The sequence below is a fragment of the Hyposmocoma kahamanoa genome, unplaced genomic scaffold (assembly GCF_003589595.1).
Source record: "Hyposmocoma kahamanoa isolate Upper Pololo Valley unplaced genomic scaffold, ASM358959v1 211, whole genome shotgun sequence".
Taxonomy (NCBI): Eukaryota; Metazoa; Arthropoda; class Insecta; order Lepidoptera; family Cosmopterigidae; genus Hyposmocoma; species Hyposmocoma kahamanoa.
Genome location: NW_020653732.1, coordinates 4,809,458 through 4,823,383, shown reverse-complemented (window position 1 = coordinate 4,823,383; position 13,926 = coordinate 4,809,458). Strand labels below are relative to the sequence as shown.

Below are 13,926 nucleotides of genomic sequence, written 5' to 3'. Positions count from 1 at the left end.
GGTATTTTTTTTACTAGACAAACCTTTCACAACGATATATGCCATCAATACTATAAGAAGGAGGCCACCTTAAGGGTTCCTCTTACTAATAGGCAAACGGCGTTCTGTAGCTACCATTCGCAGCTTGCTTGGTTTTTTTTTCAATGAATGGCGTTAAAGTGCAAAATTATATTTTTACGATAAACAAAATGTTTTCACAAAATAACTTTTTTGTAAAAGAAACCGACGTCAAAAGTTCGTGAAATTACATCTATTTGCCAAGTTTTATTGAAATCGGTTACCGGAAAGTGCGCGAAACCGGATTCATCCCCTAGTTTGCCACCCTTAGTGGTGAAATATTTTCTTCAAATTTAAATGGAACCAATACTGCGATACTCTCTTTCCAACAAAAAAAGAATCATCAAAATCGGTCAATCGGGTAATCGCATAACATGTATACAAAAAATAAACGAGTAAAAAAGTGCCGCGCGCGTGTCACAACAGTGGCGTTGCAACTACGTGCTAAATATTGTATGAAAATTAATAGTGTCTTTAGGCGTATAATTTGAAGGCATCCTTAAATTTTAATTCATTTACATTAAAATTAATTCATTTTAAATGCGTAATAATCGCGAAAACCTAACGAGTTGTTTAGTAACCAGATTATTTCCGCGAGATATGTGAAGTCAACAACGAGGTATCTGACAATTAAATTTAAACTAGTCTATCACTGACACACAAAGACAATGTGCATGCTCTAAACAATGGGTCATAAACAGCACCTACGGACAAATGTTGAGATTTATGAGCTACAGTAAAAAGTGCTACTGAATTTCTCGCACCTTATGGTGTGTACAGATTCAAGACAAGATGGAATGTTTTTGAAGCATATCGCACCTTTGGTATAATAAGGCCACATCTGCAAAATTACAACTTTTCACGAGAGATGCTATGCTAAAGCCATTTTAAAAATATTTATATCATATACTAAACATGTAGTATATGAATACAACGATTGTCTCGTAAGTTTTCGAGGTAAGTTTGAGTTTTTTTTTTTCTAGAAGTGAAAATTTTTAAGAATTTTGTTTTCACACCATATATTAATCAGTATATAACCTCAATTTCAATATATATTTTTTCCAGAGCGATTGATTCAAGACTGTCGCTGATGCACAATCAACCAAAACCATTTGAGGTTGTGACCCGTTAAGAGAAAGGTTCTTTTTGTGTTGAAGCAATGACGGACAATAGCAAACACCTACAGCTAGCTTGTTCTTGTCAACCAATGGGTTTTAGGGCTTGTGGAGCACAGACCATCGAACTATGTAATCACAAAGACAAACTGATTACAGTGACATAAATCAAAATTACTATGACTATGTTTGCTTGTGGCAATGATTATCAGATCTTAGCGATTTAAAGCTCTGATTGGCACTGCAACTGTCGTGGATACGCGTGTCGCTTACTACCAGGCGCACGACTTGTTCGTCCCGACACTTGGTACCTTGGATAAAGAATGAAAAATAATAATATAACAACGCACATACCCAGAGTCCCGCACTAGCGATACGCTGTATCGCGGGTGCCATGACGCATACATAGGTAGACTACCACAAATTACACCCAAACTCCCGAAAGAAATAAATGTATTCCATACAAATATTTCTCCCGGCCCGGATAATCGAACCCGGGATAAGCAGTTAAGAAGGCAAACTATAAAAAAAATCATTCATTCATTCATTCATTCATTCGTTTTAAACGAAAATCTAAACACACCTTAAGAATGATCAGATTATTTAAAGACTACATGAGCATTGTTAGATTAGTTCTACGCAATGTTGGCTTTTTGTCGACACCGAGTGGAATTTAATCGAGTTTTTTCTTTTGATGTGGAATCGAATCAAGTAATAGATGGTAGGGATGTGAATGCTACCGATATTGTTCGATTGTCGATATTTTAATTTTGCAAATTTAGCAATATGGTGCAGTCCTTACTAATTATGTGGAATCTAACGCCTTTCACGTGTGTTTTCGCGTGAAAGGTGGCAATAACCCCATTTCATCGATTGTATTGCCTATTTCTGCCGCCAAGCAGTAATGTGAGTGTTCCAGTTTAGAAGAGTAAGGGTACTGGTGAAATTACAGGCACATAAGACTTGTTAACTTGATGGGCGCAGCGCCCGTGCCCGTAAGATTTTTGCGATTTAGAACTCTGAATGACACTGCAACGTTACGGATATACGTGTCGCTTACCACCACAAAAAAGAGAAATATTTGTAAGGCCTACATTTATTTCTCTTGTGAGTTTGGATGTAATTTGTGGTTGTCTAATCTGTGTGTGTGTGTGTGTCCATGGCACCTGCGACACAGGGTTTCCGGAGTTTATGTTAAGTGTGTGCCTTATTATTAGAAAAATCATTAATCGATAAAACAGCTGGTTTGAAAGCCGCATCTCTATTAAATATCGATGCCGGTCCATCAAAGTGCTGCGCTCAGACAATAACTGAGAAATATTAAATTATAATAAAATTAACTCGGTTCTTACTTTTTGTACCGTTACCGTAAATAGAGTTATGAAATATTAGATATGGCAATTGCTAATATTTAATATTTCAATATCAATTTTATTTGTATTATATTTACATTATTTATATAAATTTAATTATAGTATGAAAATATAACAGTTTGCTTACAGTTTTACACGTATGTACCTTGAGTTAAGTTAAAATCTTAAAAACATGATTCTGGGATTGCGCTTCCAATTTTTAAAGTGTATTATTACATATTACACACACAAAAATTACTTCAGATTTGTCTGAAGTAAAATAAATATCTAAATAGAAGACAGTATATCTTATCTAGTAAAGAAAATTGTAGTAGTTTGATTTGACTATTATTTATATATAAACGGTTGCTTGTGAATTGAGAGATGGACTGCTAATGATCTATGACTGTAATTTCTATATAAATAAATTACAAATAAATGTTTCTGATGTCGCTTCTAACCATTCTAAAGGCAACACTGTCAAGTCCCACGGATATGATGACGATTATTCATTCTATACGGTGACACATGACGAATCAATTTGACACAAATCAATCGAAGGACGTTGACTTGAAACCCAGACTGCACTTGGGATTGTGAATTTCAGTTACGAAACGTCAAAACCAAGAAAGGCGAGTCTCAAATATCATCTTTTTTTTAATGATATGATTTTTATAATGACGGAACGAACCACTGACACTGCGCCTTTCACAGTTTAAGTTGACAAGTCTCATGTGTCTGTAATTTCACCAGCACCCTTATCCTTTAAAACCTAATTAATTAAAGAAAGAAAGAAAGAAAATAAATTCTTTCAGCACAAACACATGTTACAATATGATTTTATGCTTAACGTGTATTTCACTGAAAAGGGCCCAACTCAGCAAATACTGCGGCGGAGCCACAGCGCTGGTTTTCAGTGGACTCTTTTTGAAGTGGCCGATTTAAAAATATAAATTACAAATAAAATGAAAAAAAGAAAAATTCTCTCTCGCATTAAAATAGGTACAACATATAAATATCTCAATTTGATCAGAAAAATGAAATTGTCACTATGTCTTTGTGTATTTTATGTTTATCTTTACGTAATACAAATAAATTTCTCCAGGTTTATTTTGCAGTATTAAAATGTGCTCTCGGAGTTTATTTTTGAAAGTATAAACGGATTGTGAAGAATGCACTGGTGGCGGTATATCGTTCCAAATTTTCGCCGCGGGCAGCCGTGTCGCTTACCACCAGTGGCACGATTCTTCGTCCTACCACTTGATATTATAACAAAAGGAAATGTAAAATTGTAATAGTTTTAAATGAATTTTACAAAAGCCGACAGACCACAATGGTGATCAAATGTTATCACACACAATGAAATGTTTTTACATCAGGTCATTAATATTGACATTATTGCAAATCACAAATAACAAAAAAAGAGTCTTAAGTAATATTTAAAATCTAAGTTTAATTATCACAAAATTATATCAAATAATAAACTTGTAAGTACCAGGGTATCAGGTGGGAAGAACCCGTCAGTTTTACTCGAGTCCGACATAACCCTCACCTCCCCGGGTGGAGGGTATCCATGAGGGTTACCTGACGTAAAAAAAAACAAAAAGGTGGGAAGTACTGCCAGCTCTTTTCCTCCATAACTCAGCCCTGTATTTTACTATAAAAAAGTAAAATAACAAAACCCTTTTATATCATTACGTACCCATTATGTGTCACAAAAGATATTAATTATAAGTTCCAAGGGTATGTACTTTCGTCTATTTTTTATTAATATGTCTTTTTGAAGCGGTGATGGCTTAATGGTTTGACTTACTACCTCTCAAGCAGAGGTCTTGGGGTCGAATCCGATTGCACCTCTGAGTTTTTCCGAATATGTGAAATTGAATTTTAAATTACCATGCGCTTTTCGGGGAAGGTAAATATGGCGATGAAATCTGCATGTCGAATAAGGTTCACAACCCGAAACCCCGTGTAAAGTCCCCAACCCGCACTGGACCAGTGTGGCGGGCTATGGCCTAAACCCTCGCCTGAGAGGAAACCCGTCCCCAACAGTGGGACGTATAAAGGGTTCACGATAATGATGAATGGATAAAGCCGCGTTTATATTTGTCTGACGTGACATGTCGTGATGCGCTCTGACGTCATGGCTAGCGTTCACATCTATACGTTCGTGTCCTGACGCCTTCTCACGATATTTTGAAACAATACCGTCGTGGCTCTCCGCGAGTTTATACATTCCGAATGTCTAATACTTCACAACATAGTAAAGACGCGTGCACACCTGTCTGATCTGACGTGACGCGGCCGCTCCGCCGCCCCACACCCGTCCTGACGTAGATCGGGATCGCTTCTGATGCGACACAATACTAGCCTTCACGTCAGATTGCGACACGCTAATATAAATCTAACCATATGAAATGTTTCATACACATACCGATACCGTTCTGTCGCATCACGACACGACACGTCTAATAAATGTAAATCCGGCTTAACATCTATTTGTTATTTTAAGAATTCACATTTTCTTCGGTTAACTTCCTGTGTGGATGTGAAAAGCACAATTAACTGCGGAACCCGTTATCTTTAAATTACATTCAGCTAATAAAAAAATTGCTACCAACAGCAAGACAAAAAGTTTTTATTGACCATAGACTCAAGACCTATAATTAAAATAGACAAGGTGTTTTTTTTAAATGTTTTAATAGCGCAGGTAATGATTTTTAAGTCAATGTTTTTTTTTATTTACATTCTAATATAAACGGGTTATTAAATATTACACACCGAATATTAGGTTATTACACTATCACATGTTAACCGTAACTCTAATGTTAGATTTTCTTACTTTTTATGGCACAGAACAGTCACATATCTTTTCTACATAAGTTTTGTTGATAGGGACACTCCCTATTCAACCTTTTGGTTATACGGGAAGGGCACTAAAACCCGTGCAAGTAAGCCCGCACAAGGTACCCACTCAGTCAGATCCTGACCCCAGATCAACCCCGATCAACCGAATGATCATCCATTAGAGCAATGAAATTAAGTCCGTCTACCTAAAACAGAACCTGAATCAATTTAGATAAGTTTTTTTCTCCCTATTTAAGGGATGTTTTTTTCTTAATTAGAAAATATCACCGCCACATTGATAGAAAAGTTCGTATCTCAAATTGGTCTAAATCTGACCTGGGATTCCTTAGTACCCACAGTGTGAACCGCAGGCATATTAGTGTGATAAATCGTAGAAAACCACTGTTCCACCACCACCACTCAAAAGTTGTCAATATGTACTATTTAAGTAAAGCGTTTAATTTTTCTTTATGCATATTTTTTTTGTTATTTTATTTTTATTTTGCAGTTGTTTTTCTTTATCGATTAAGATAGGTAATTATAATTATTAATACAAAGATCGAACACTCAGAAAAAGCACTCAGAAAAAATTCCTTCGATCCGGTCGGATTCGAACCGACGTCTTCTTGCATACCGTGCCAGACGCTATACCAACTAAGCCACGGAACGAACCAACGGACCTCACGAATTTTTCTATGTGCTTGCGTCGTGTCTTTGTACTTGGTCTTTCAACGACTTTTTAGTCGTAGCGCCATCTATGAGAAATCTTTGACAGATTTATCATAGATGGTAATTATACCTAAAACTAAACTTACCTGCGTCTGCGTGAGCCCAAGACTGGCAGCCAGCTCTGCCCGTTCGGGCAAAGCAAGATACTGCGTCCTCTGGAACCTTCGATTTAACTGCTGGAGCTGGAGACTGGAGTATATCGTGCGTGGTTTCCTCATTTTCTTCCCCTTGCCATTTACTCGGAGACCCGGATCGTCGGAGAGGCCGCATTTCTCTGTGGAAGGAATAAGTCTAGCTAAATATATATGTTTTTCAAATGATAGGACGTCCATAACAGTCGCAGTGGCAATCAGAGTCTTAAATCGCAAAGATCCGAGGGACACTGCCACTACGCTCGTGACCCTGAGACCGAAGTTGGCAAGTGCGATGTGCCTGTAATTTCACCAGCACCCGTACCCTTCAAAACCAGGACGCAGTAATGATCACACTTGGCGACAGAAATAGGAAAGGTGGCAGTACTTCTTCGGACGAACACTTTCACAGAGATAGGTAATTTTCATAGATAATATACCGCGGGCAATCATGTTTTAACAAGTTTTTGTTAAATAACCCGATTTGTGTATTGCTGTATCAATCGGCTGGTTCATAGAATACTTGTTCTACTTATTCAGTACGATTGAGCGTCGAATGAGATAAACGAGTTTATGCATGTTTGTCTTATTCCTGTCAGTGCGTGCTGCTTATATAATCCTATATAAACAACGTAATATTATTTTATTTTCATTTGCGGTTTCGCGCGTAATAGATAAGCAGTACGTAGTAAGTTCAACACTCACTTGCGTATTTCTCAAAACTAAACAATGTCGGAAGTAAAAAAGAAGAGACGGCAATACTGTGCGGAATATATTACTTGAAACTTGGTGCAACGGGCTGGTATCCGCAACTCGACGGAATATATTAAATTCGGATTCATTGAAAATCCCACAAACCCATCGTCGCCTTTGTGCATTCTATGTCTAAAAACATTTTCAAAATGCATGTAATAATTCTGTGCAAAGACGAATTGATGAAATGGCTGGAAACATTGAAGAATCATTGTGCAATCATCTGAGGACTAGTCAATTCTCAATTCAGCTCGATGAGTCCACTTTACCAACTAATGAAGCATTGTTGCTGTCTCACGAGAGGTTTATTAAAGATGAGAAAATATGTGAAGAACTATTGTTTGCTAGAAATTTAGAGACCGATACAAAAGGCGAAACCATATTCAATACATTGGAAAAGTTTTGTGATGAGAAAGAGATTCCCTTGAAAAAATATAAGTTGCTACGGATGGCGCTCCGGCTATGACAGGGTGCCATAAAGGCTTCATAGCGTACTTAAAAAATAAAATTCGAGATGTCCTTGCTGTACATTGCGTTATTCATAGACAACATTTGGTTGCTAGAAATTTAAGTGAACGACTATTTCAATCACTGCAATATGTCATCAAAGAAATCAATAAAATCCGTAGCAGCTCTTTGAATGATAGATTATCTCATCAGCTTTGTGTTACTAATGACGAAGATTTCAACCGCTTGTTGTTTCATACTGAAGTTCGTTGGCTATCAAGAGGCAATTGTCTGACTCGATTTTGCAACCTGTTTGACTCTGTGATAGAGTTCTTGGAAACTAAAGATACAGAATTGCGCAACAAGCTCATTACATCAAAGAATCAACTGCAAGGTTTGAACTTGGAAATACCAGACTGAGTGTTGGATCCGTTTTCAAATGTCAACACAGCAATATCACCTCAGCTGGAAGAAGAACTTATATAATTGACAACGAACGAGGAAATAAAAATCAAGTTCAAAAATGACTACCAAGAATTTTGGCTAAAAAAACCGATTCCGCAATTGTACCCTGGACTGTGGTCAATCGTTCAACGATTCTTGATAGCATTCCCATCGTTATATTTCTGTGAACGTGGTTTTAGTGCTGTGACAACGCTGCTTACTAGAAAGAGAAATCGTTTGCATGTTACCGAACGTGGTGACTTGCGGCTGTTCTTGAGTAAATTGGAACGTGATATCAACAAACTTATTAAACAGCGTCAGATTCATCCTTCACATTAGCTTTGATATTAGGATCGATTATGTTTGTTTTATTTTGAATAAAAGATACTCTGAATACCATAAAGTTGCGTTTCAATAATCATTCTCATTGGCAGGTGTAGCCCGTAAGAGTTAACTTGAGACCTGAGCGCCGTTGTGTACTACCTACTGCGCTCATGTTTCAAGTTAACTCTTGCGGGTTATAGTAAAAGTCTCGTTTAGAATGAATGCTTAATCTCCGCTAATATAGCTCACAATAATTAATTTAATTTGAACTTATAGTGGTTTTTAAGTAGGTGAAAAAATGGGGGCGCAAAATAATTTATTCTCAAAGTGGGCAGTAGACTAAATAAATTTGGGAACCCCTGCCCTAAAACATTGAATCAAAAAGGTTGTTTATCCCCTTCCGTTGCTTTCGTTACATCTATTTGCCAAGTTTTGTTCAAATCGGTTAACGGAAAGTGGGTGAAATCCAATAAAGTAAATTCATTCCTTAATTTGCCACACAGGTGGAATATTTCTTTCATACTTGACTACTGAGGTACCCCTTACCCAACAAAAAAAGAATCATCGACATCGGTTCACGAGTGTCAGAGTAATCGCGTAACTTACACAAAAACAACAGTCGAATTGAGAACCTCCTCCTTTTTGAAGTCGGTTAAACAGATTTTTTTTTTATAATATCAAGTGACGGAACGTGCAAGACGTGCGCCTGATGATAAGGCGACTGCCACTGCGCCTGTCACTAGAGACATACCCTTACCCTTCTAAACCGGAACACAGTAATGCTGACTTTACTGCTTTACGGCATAAATAGATAAAGTAGCAGTACTTCCCTGGACGAACTCTTTCACAAGGAGCTCTACTCCTACCAAAAGTTTTTAAGTATAAATGTTTGCTTTAGATTGCCTGTAATAAATAAATAAATTAATGAGTCTGTTTTTATAAATATAATAAATTTCATTGGTAAGCCATTTTCGCGGTTAAGTATTTGCCGTAGGTGTGATTTTATTAACATATTACATAATGAGTACTATACTTTAACTGTACACTTTCTGATTCTATCTAACTATGACAGTATATTTTCTATTAGTTAGAAAATGCAGTCATTATAACTATCTTGGAATGGTCGCTAATGAATTTCCTGTATCTAGAAATCTAGACTTTCGTTACGCTTGCATTTTATAGATCATCAAAAGCGCCGACAGTAAAGAAGTTCATATATTTTAAAGCGCTAAGATTTTTTACTTATAGAAGCAAAGTATACTCTATTCCCTGTTACAAGATCTTTGACTATATTAATATAATATTTTTTTCTGAAGCGCGCGTATCTCACCAGCTCAAAATCAATCTAAATAATAGAACAGAATATATCTGTTAAATCACAGGCACATGGGACTTGTCAAATTATTTCTCAGGGTGACAGGCGCATTGGCAGTGCCACTGAAATCTTTGCGATTTTAATCTCTGACTGAGACTGCAATGCTGCATGCTAGATGTGTCGCTTATAACCAGGCGCACGACTTGTTCGTCTCATCAGGATACCAGGCTATCATAAAAATGCAGATTTTTTATCATTATTAATCAAATCACATGTAATAAATGTAGTAATGCTTTTAAAATACTTTTATCACATTAAAGTCATAAAAATAATACGAACTACTTGAAAAATAATTCATTATAACATGTGAAATTTTCTAACGCTCGTATTCAAGCATAAAAAAGTTATTGACATATTGATATCACTATCAATCTCTCCTGTAAAGTGATCATTTTGCAGGTGTCACCTGTGTCACCACAAAACAAGAAAAAACCTTCTTTTAAATCTTAAGATCATCATACATTGAACGCATATTAGTCTCGCTCGAAGACTAAAATAAAATCCATACACTCCATTTACGAGATTAAAGTAGCGGTTTTACAGTTACGGAACATGCGCCTGAGTCGTTTCATAGGAAACCATAAAATTTAAAAATATGGTTTATATTTTAAAGTGAATAAGTATATGAAATGTTTATCATCACCAACATTATCATCTTCAATCCATTATACGTCCCATTATTAAGAATAAAAATTTAGTCCGAGTTTCTAAACAAAACTTGAACCAACCTAGAAAAGTTTTTCTTTTTGGTCTTTATTGAAAAGGTTTTTTCTGAATTAGAAAATACTATGTATTTTAATGATCATTTTAAATCTGCAAAAGCAGCAGGCAAAAAATTTAAATGGTCATCTTTTTAATGATTGATCCGATTTCTCTGAGACATAAAATAAATTAAATCAATGGTTATTTTAATCTGTTCTCAGCTACGCAAAAAAATATTTGATTTGTATAAATTAACTTTGATAGTTTTATATTGGGACTCATGTTTGAGATGAGCACTGGAAATATAATTTAGATACTTATTTTTTGTAATTTGATTCACTATAATACGTTTTTTTTTAAATTTACTAACATATTTATACACTAATATTATATTAATTATAATATAATTTGACTTGAAATCTTGTTCGGAAACGCAAGCAAATTCGCTTCTGGCACTCGCCGGCCGCTGCCGCGGCGCGCTCGTTTCGCTCGCTCGGCTCGTGCTGCTGTTTTATATACTAACCTAATCTGACCTACTGAATGGAAAGCGCAACCAAGATTTGACTTATTTTTTAATACAAAATATGAATGTAATATTCTTAAACGTATTGATAGTGTTACCTTGAATGCAGTTCGTTTATAATTTATCCGTAAATCAATTAATATAGACGGGCCAATTAGTATGTAGGATATCAAACATAAAAAAATATTGTGTATTTAAAAAAGCGCACATTTATCAAATAATATTATCCCTACGTCACATAAATAAATTAGTTTTTGTGAAATGATGCGCCCCAGAGTGATGTCCATTGCTCTGGTACTCCTAATACAGAGAATTCCCTGTATGTTACATTATTATAATTTTTAACCGACTTCAAAAACAGGAGGAGGTTCTAATTCGACTGTTTGTTTCTTTTTTTGTATGTCTATTACACGATGCTTTTTTGTCCGAAAGAGAGTACCTCAGCAGTTGTCCCTTTCAAATTTGAAGAAAACTTAATAAAACTTGGCTAACATATTCCACGAACTTTTTTTCGATTTTTTTACTACTTTGTACTGAAATAATGTTGATATCAATTAACTGATTATTAAAGTGCAAATTCAGACATGAAATTGCTAAAAACCTTATTTACATTTTGTTTTTTTTTATGATATCAAGTGACGGAACCAACAAGTCGTGCGCCTGGTGATAAGCGACACGTCTGTCCATAGCAGTTGTAGTGCCACTCATATCTTTGAATCGCAAATATCTGGGCGGCACTGCCACCACCTCACCATGAGACATTTCATGTGCTTGTAATTTCACCAGATTGTCTACTAAAAAGTCATTATACTACAGTCGCGCCTTAAGAGTTGATACTACCTCAGCTCGAATTCAATTTTTTTCCGTCCTAATACGGTTCATTTTGCTTTATTTCAGAATTTGTCACAAACGATATTAGTCATTTGAAAAGTATACATATTCTATTTAGTCCAGTTGATATGAAAAAAATCATTGTATATGTAAAGTACCTATAAAGCGGTTTTCTTGTAAAACTTGTGAGATAAGTTTGAGTTTTTTTCAATCGTGAAAATTTTTATGAATCGTGTTTTCACACCGTACCTATATTAATCAGTGTATAACATTGACTTACAAATAAATGGACGACGGGTCTAATACAAAAACCACGAAAAAAATGTCCCAATCAACGTAGTGAAATGTAAAGGAATATGAAAAAGCTAAAACGTTGAATTTAAATTGTAATGTCATCGCAGTACTGTCTAATTTTGCTTGCTTCGCTGTCAGTCGAACAAACGAAGACTAAAGCGTGAATGACGCTCTGTATACGATTTTAACGCCCTATAAGTTCGGACGCTTTTTAGCGCGGACCCGACGTCCATATAATTGTAAGTCAATGGTGTATAATCTCAATTTCACTATATATTTTTTCCAAAGCGATTGTTTCAACATTTTCACTGTTATTCGCAATCAACCAAAGCCATTTGAGGTTAACACAGAAATATTTATAAATTTATGCTGCACATTTATGTATATATTTCTAGAAAATGAAATTATTTTTTTGAGATCCAAAACGCATACATTCGTTTTTTCAATATTAGTCTGCATTCGAGTTCAGCTGAGTCAAATGTGAGTATGGGACCTTTAACGGGCACGAGACGTAGGTTTGTTCGAAAAAAAAATACAAATATATCCGGTTTAGATCAGAAAAAAAACTTGTTTCATTTCCATATGTAACAACCGCGAAAAATGTGTTCCTATTTTGATTGGCGGATTTTTATGTTCTAAATTCAAAATACGGACCATCGAAAACGCACCAACAAGCCGAAAAGCGTTCGAAAACTTTCGGCCCTTAACAAAATAAATCAAAAAGGCGATGCAATAAATTCACAATATAAATATTCAAGCGAGACGCCATCCATTTTGTAAAATATATGAAAGGTAACCGCTACTTGATAATAGTCAGTGTTCTGTAAGTAGTAATTACACGTTACATATCGCAACATCGGATCGCCGCAAGACTTAGCGCCGTACGTTTTTGGTGGTGCGTTTTGAACGTACTTTTTAAATTCTTTTTTATTCGAACTTGTGTTCTTTTTTGTTCCTGATATAGATTTTTATTTGTTGTAGATTTTATAGGCAGTGTCATGGACAGAAGTGGTGATGGGAATTGGATTTTTTTTTAATAATTTTAAATTACTTAATTTCAAAATTAACCCTGGCAATTGCTATGACGCTAGTCTTTTGAAATTTCGAATTTAGAACAGCAGTGCTCCACATTTTTTAAATATTTTCACTATACAACTCTAATTGTTTTATATGTATATAGATTTTTACGTGTAGATTTTAAAACCAGAATCACAAATCGAAGTGGTGATGGGAATTGGATTATGTTTTCATTTTATCAGCTGATCTGATGATAATGTGGACTTTACTCTTATTCATAGCCAGTCAGGATACGGGTGGGATTTTTTTAGATTACTAGTTTTTTTTACAAAATCTGTTGTAATTGCCAATTTATTATTTATTAAGAAAAAAACTGGAGAAGTTGTGTGACCTAAATCATAGAAACGTAACACAAAAATTACTTGATTGCAACTAAATCACTAGTATTTTGATAATTCAAATTTAGAACAGCAGTATTTCAAACCAATGAGATATTTCCATTAAAAACTCGAATACCATGGTATTCCAAATTCAAATCATACACTTAAAAAAGTATACTCGCATCAAAAAGTGGTTTTGTTTACAAAGTAGACAATAATAATCACTTTTCATTGCCGTACAAGCAGATATCGCCGCAAATGATAAACGGGTCGGCAAACAACTTTGCATATCGCACATCAGTGAAACATTACTGCAAATTTATCTTTACTGGCGGATATAACTTAGAACTGTGCTAGCTAGCTACTAGTTGGAAAATTACTTAAAGAAGATTCTGTTTTGGTACCCTTGGCATAAAATAGCCACATGCGAGCATACGTCATAAGCGCATAACGCCTAAGAATGAAAACCTCACATATGCGTTTCCACATAGTTCGTTTTTACCGATTCTTTTTAGAGAAAAACTTATAAAATTATTGCACAAATTATTGCGCAACTAAAGTAAATTAGTATCTGAAAGAGGTATAGTTTAACTAAAAAATGCTAA

General features: G+C 35.3%; 1 protein-coding gene across 5 annotated transcripts in view; it reads right to left on the bottom strand.

The window, feature by feature from the left end:
- Positions 1 to 13,926, bottom strand: part of LOC113227504 (homeotic protein distal-less) — a 185,414-nt gene that overhangs the window by 124,408 nt on the left and 47,080 nt on the right. For all 5 annotated transcript variants that reach the window (XM_026460442.1, XM_026460441.1, XM_026460438.1 and 2 more), the window contains one exon: positions 6,187 to 6,374. In XM_026460442.1, the coding sequence (XP_026316227.1) occupies positions 6,187 to 6,374 (188 nt within the window). The remainder of the gene's footprint in view (positions 1 to 6,186; positions 6,375 to 13,926) is intronic.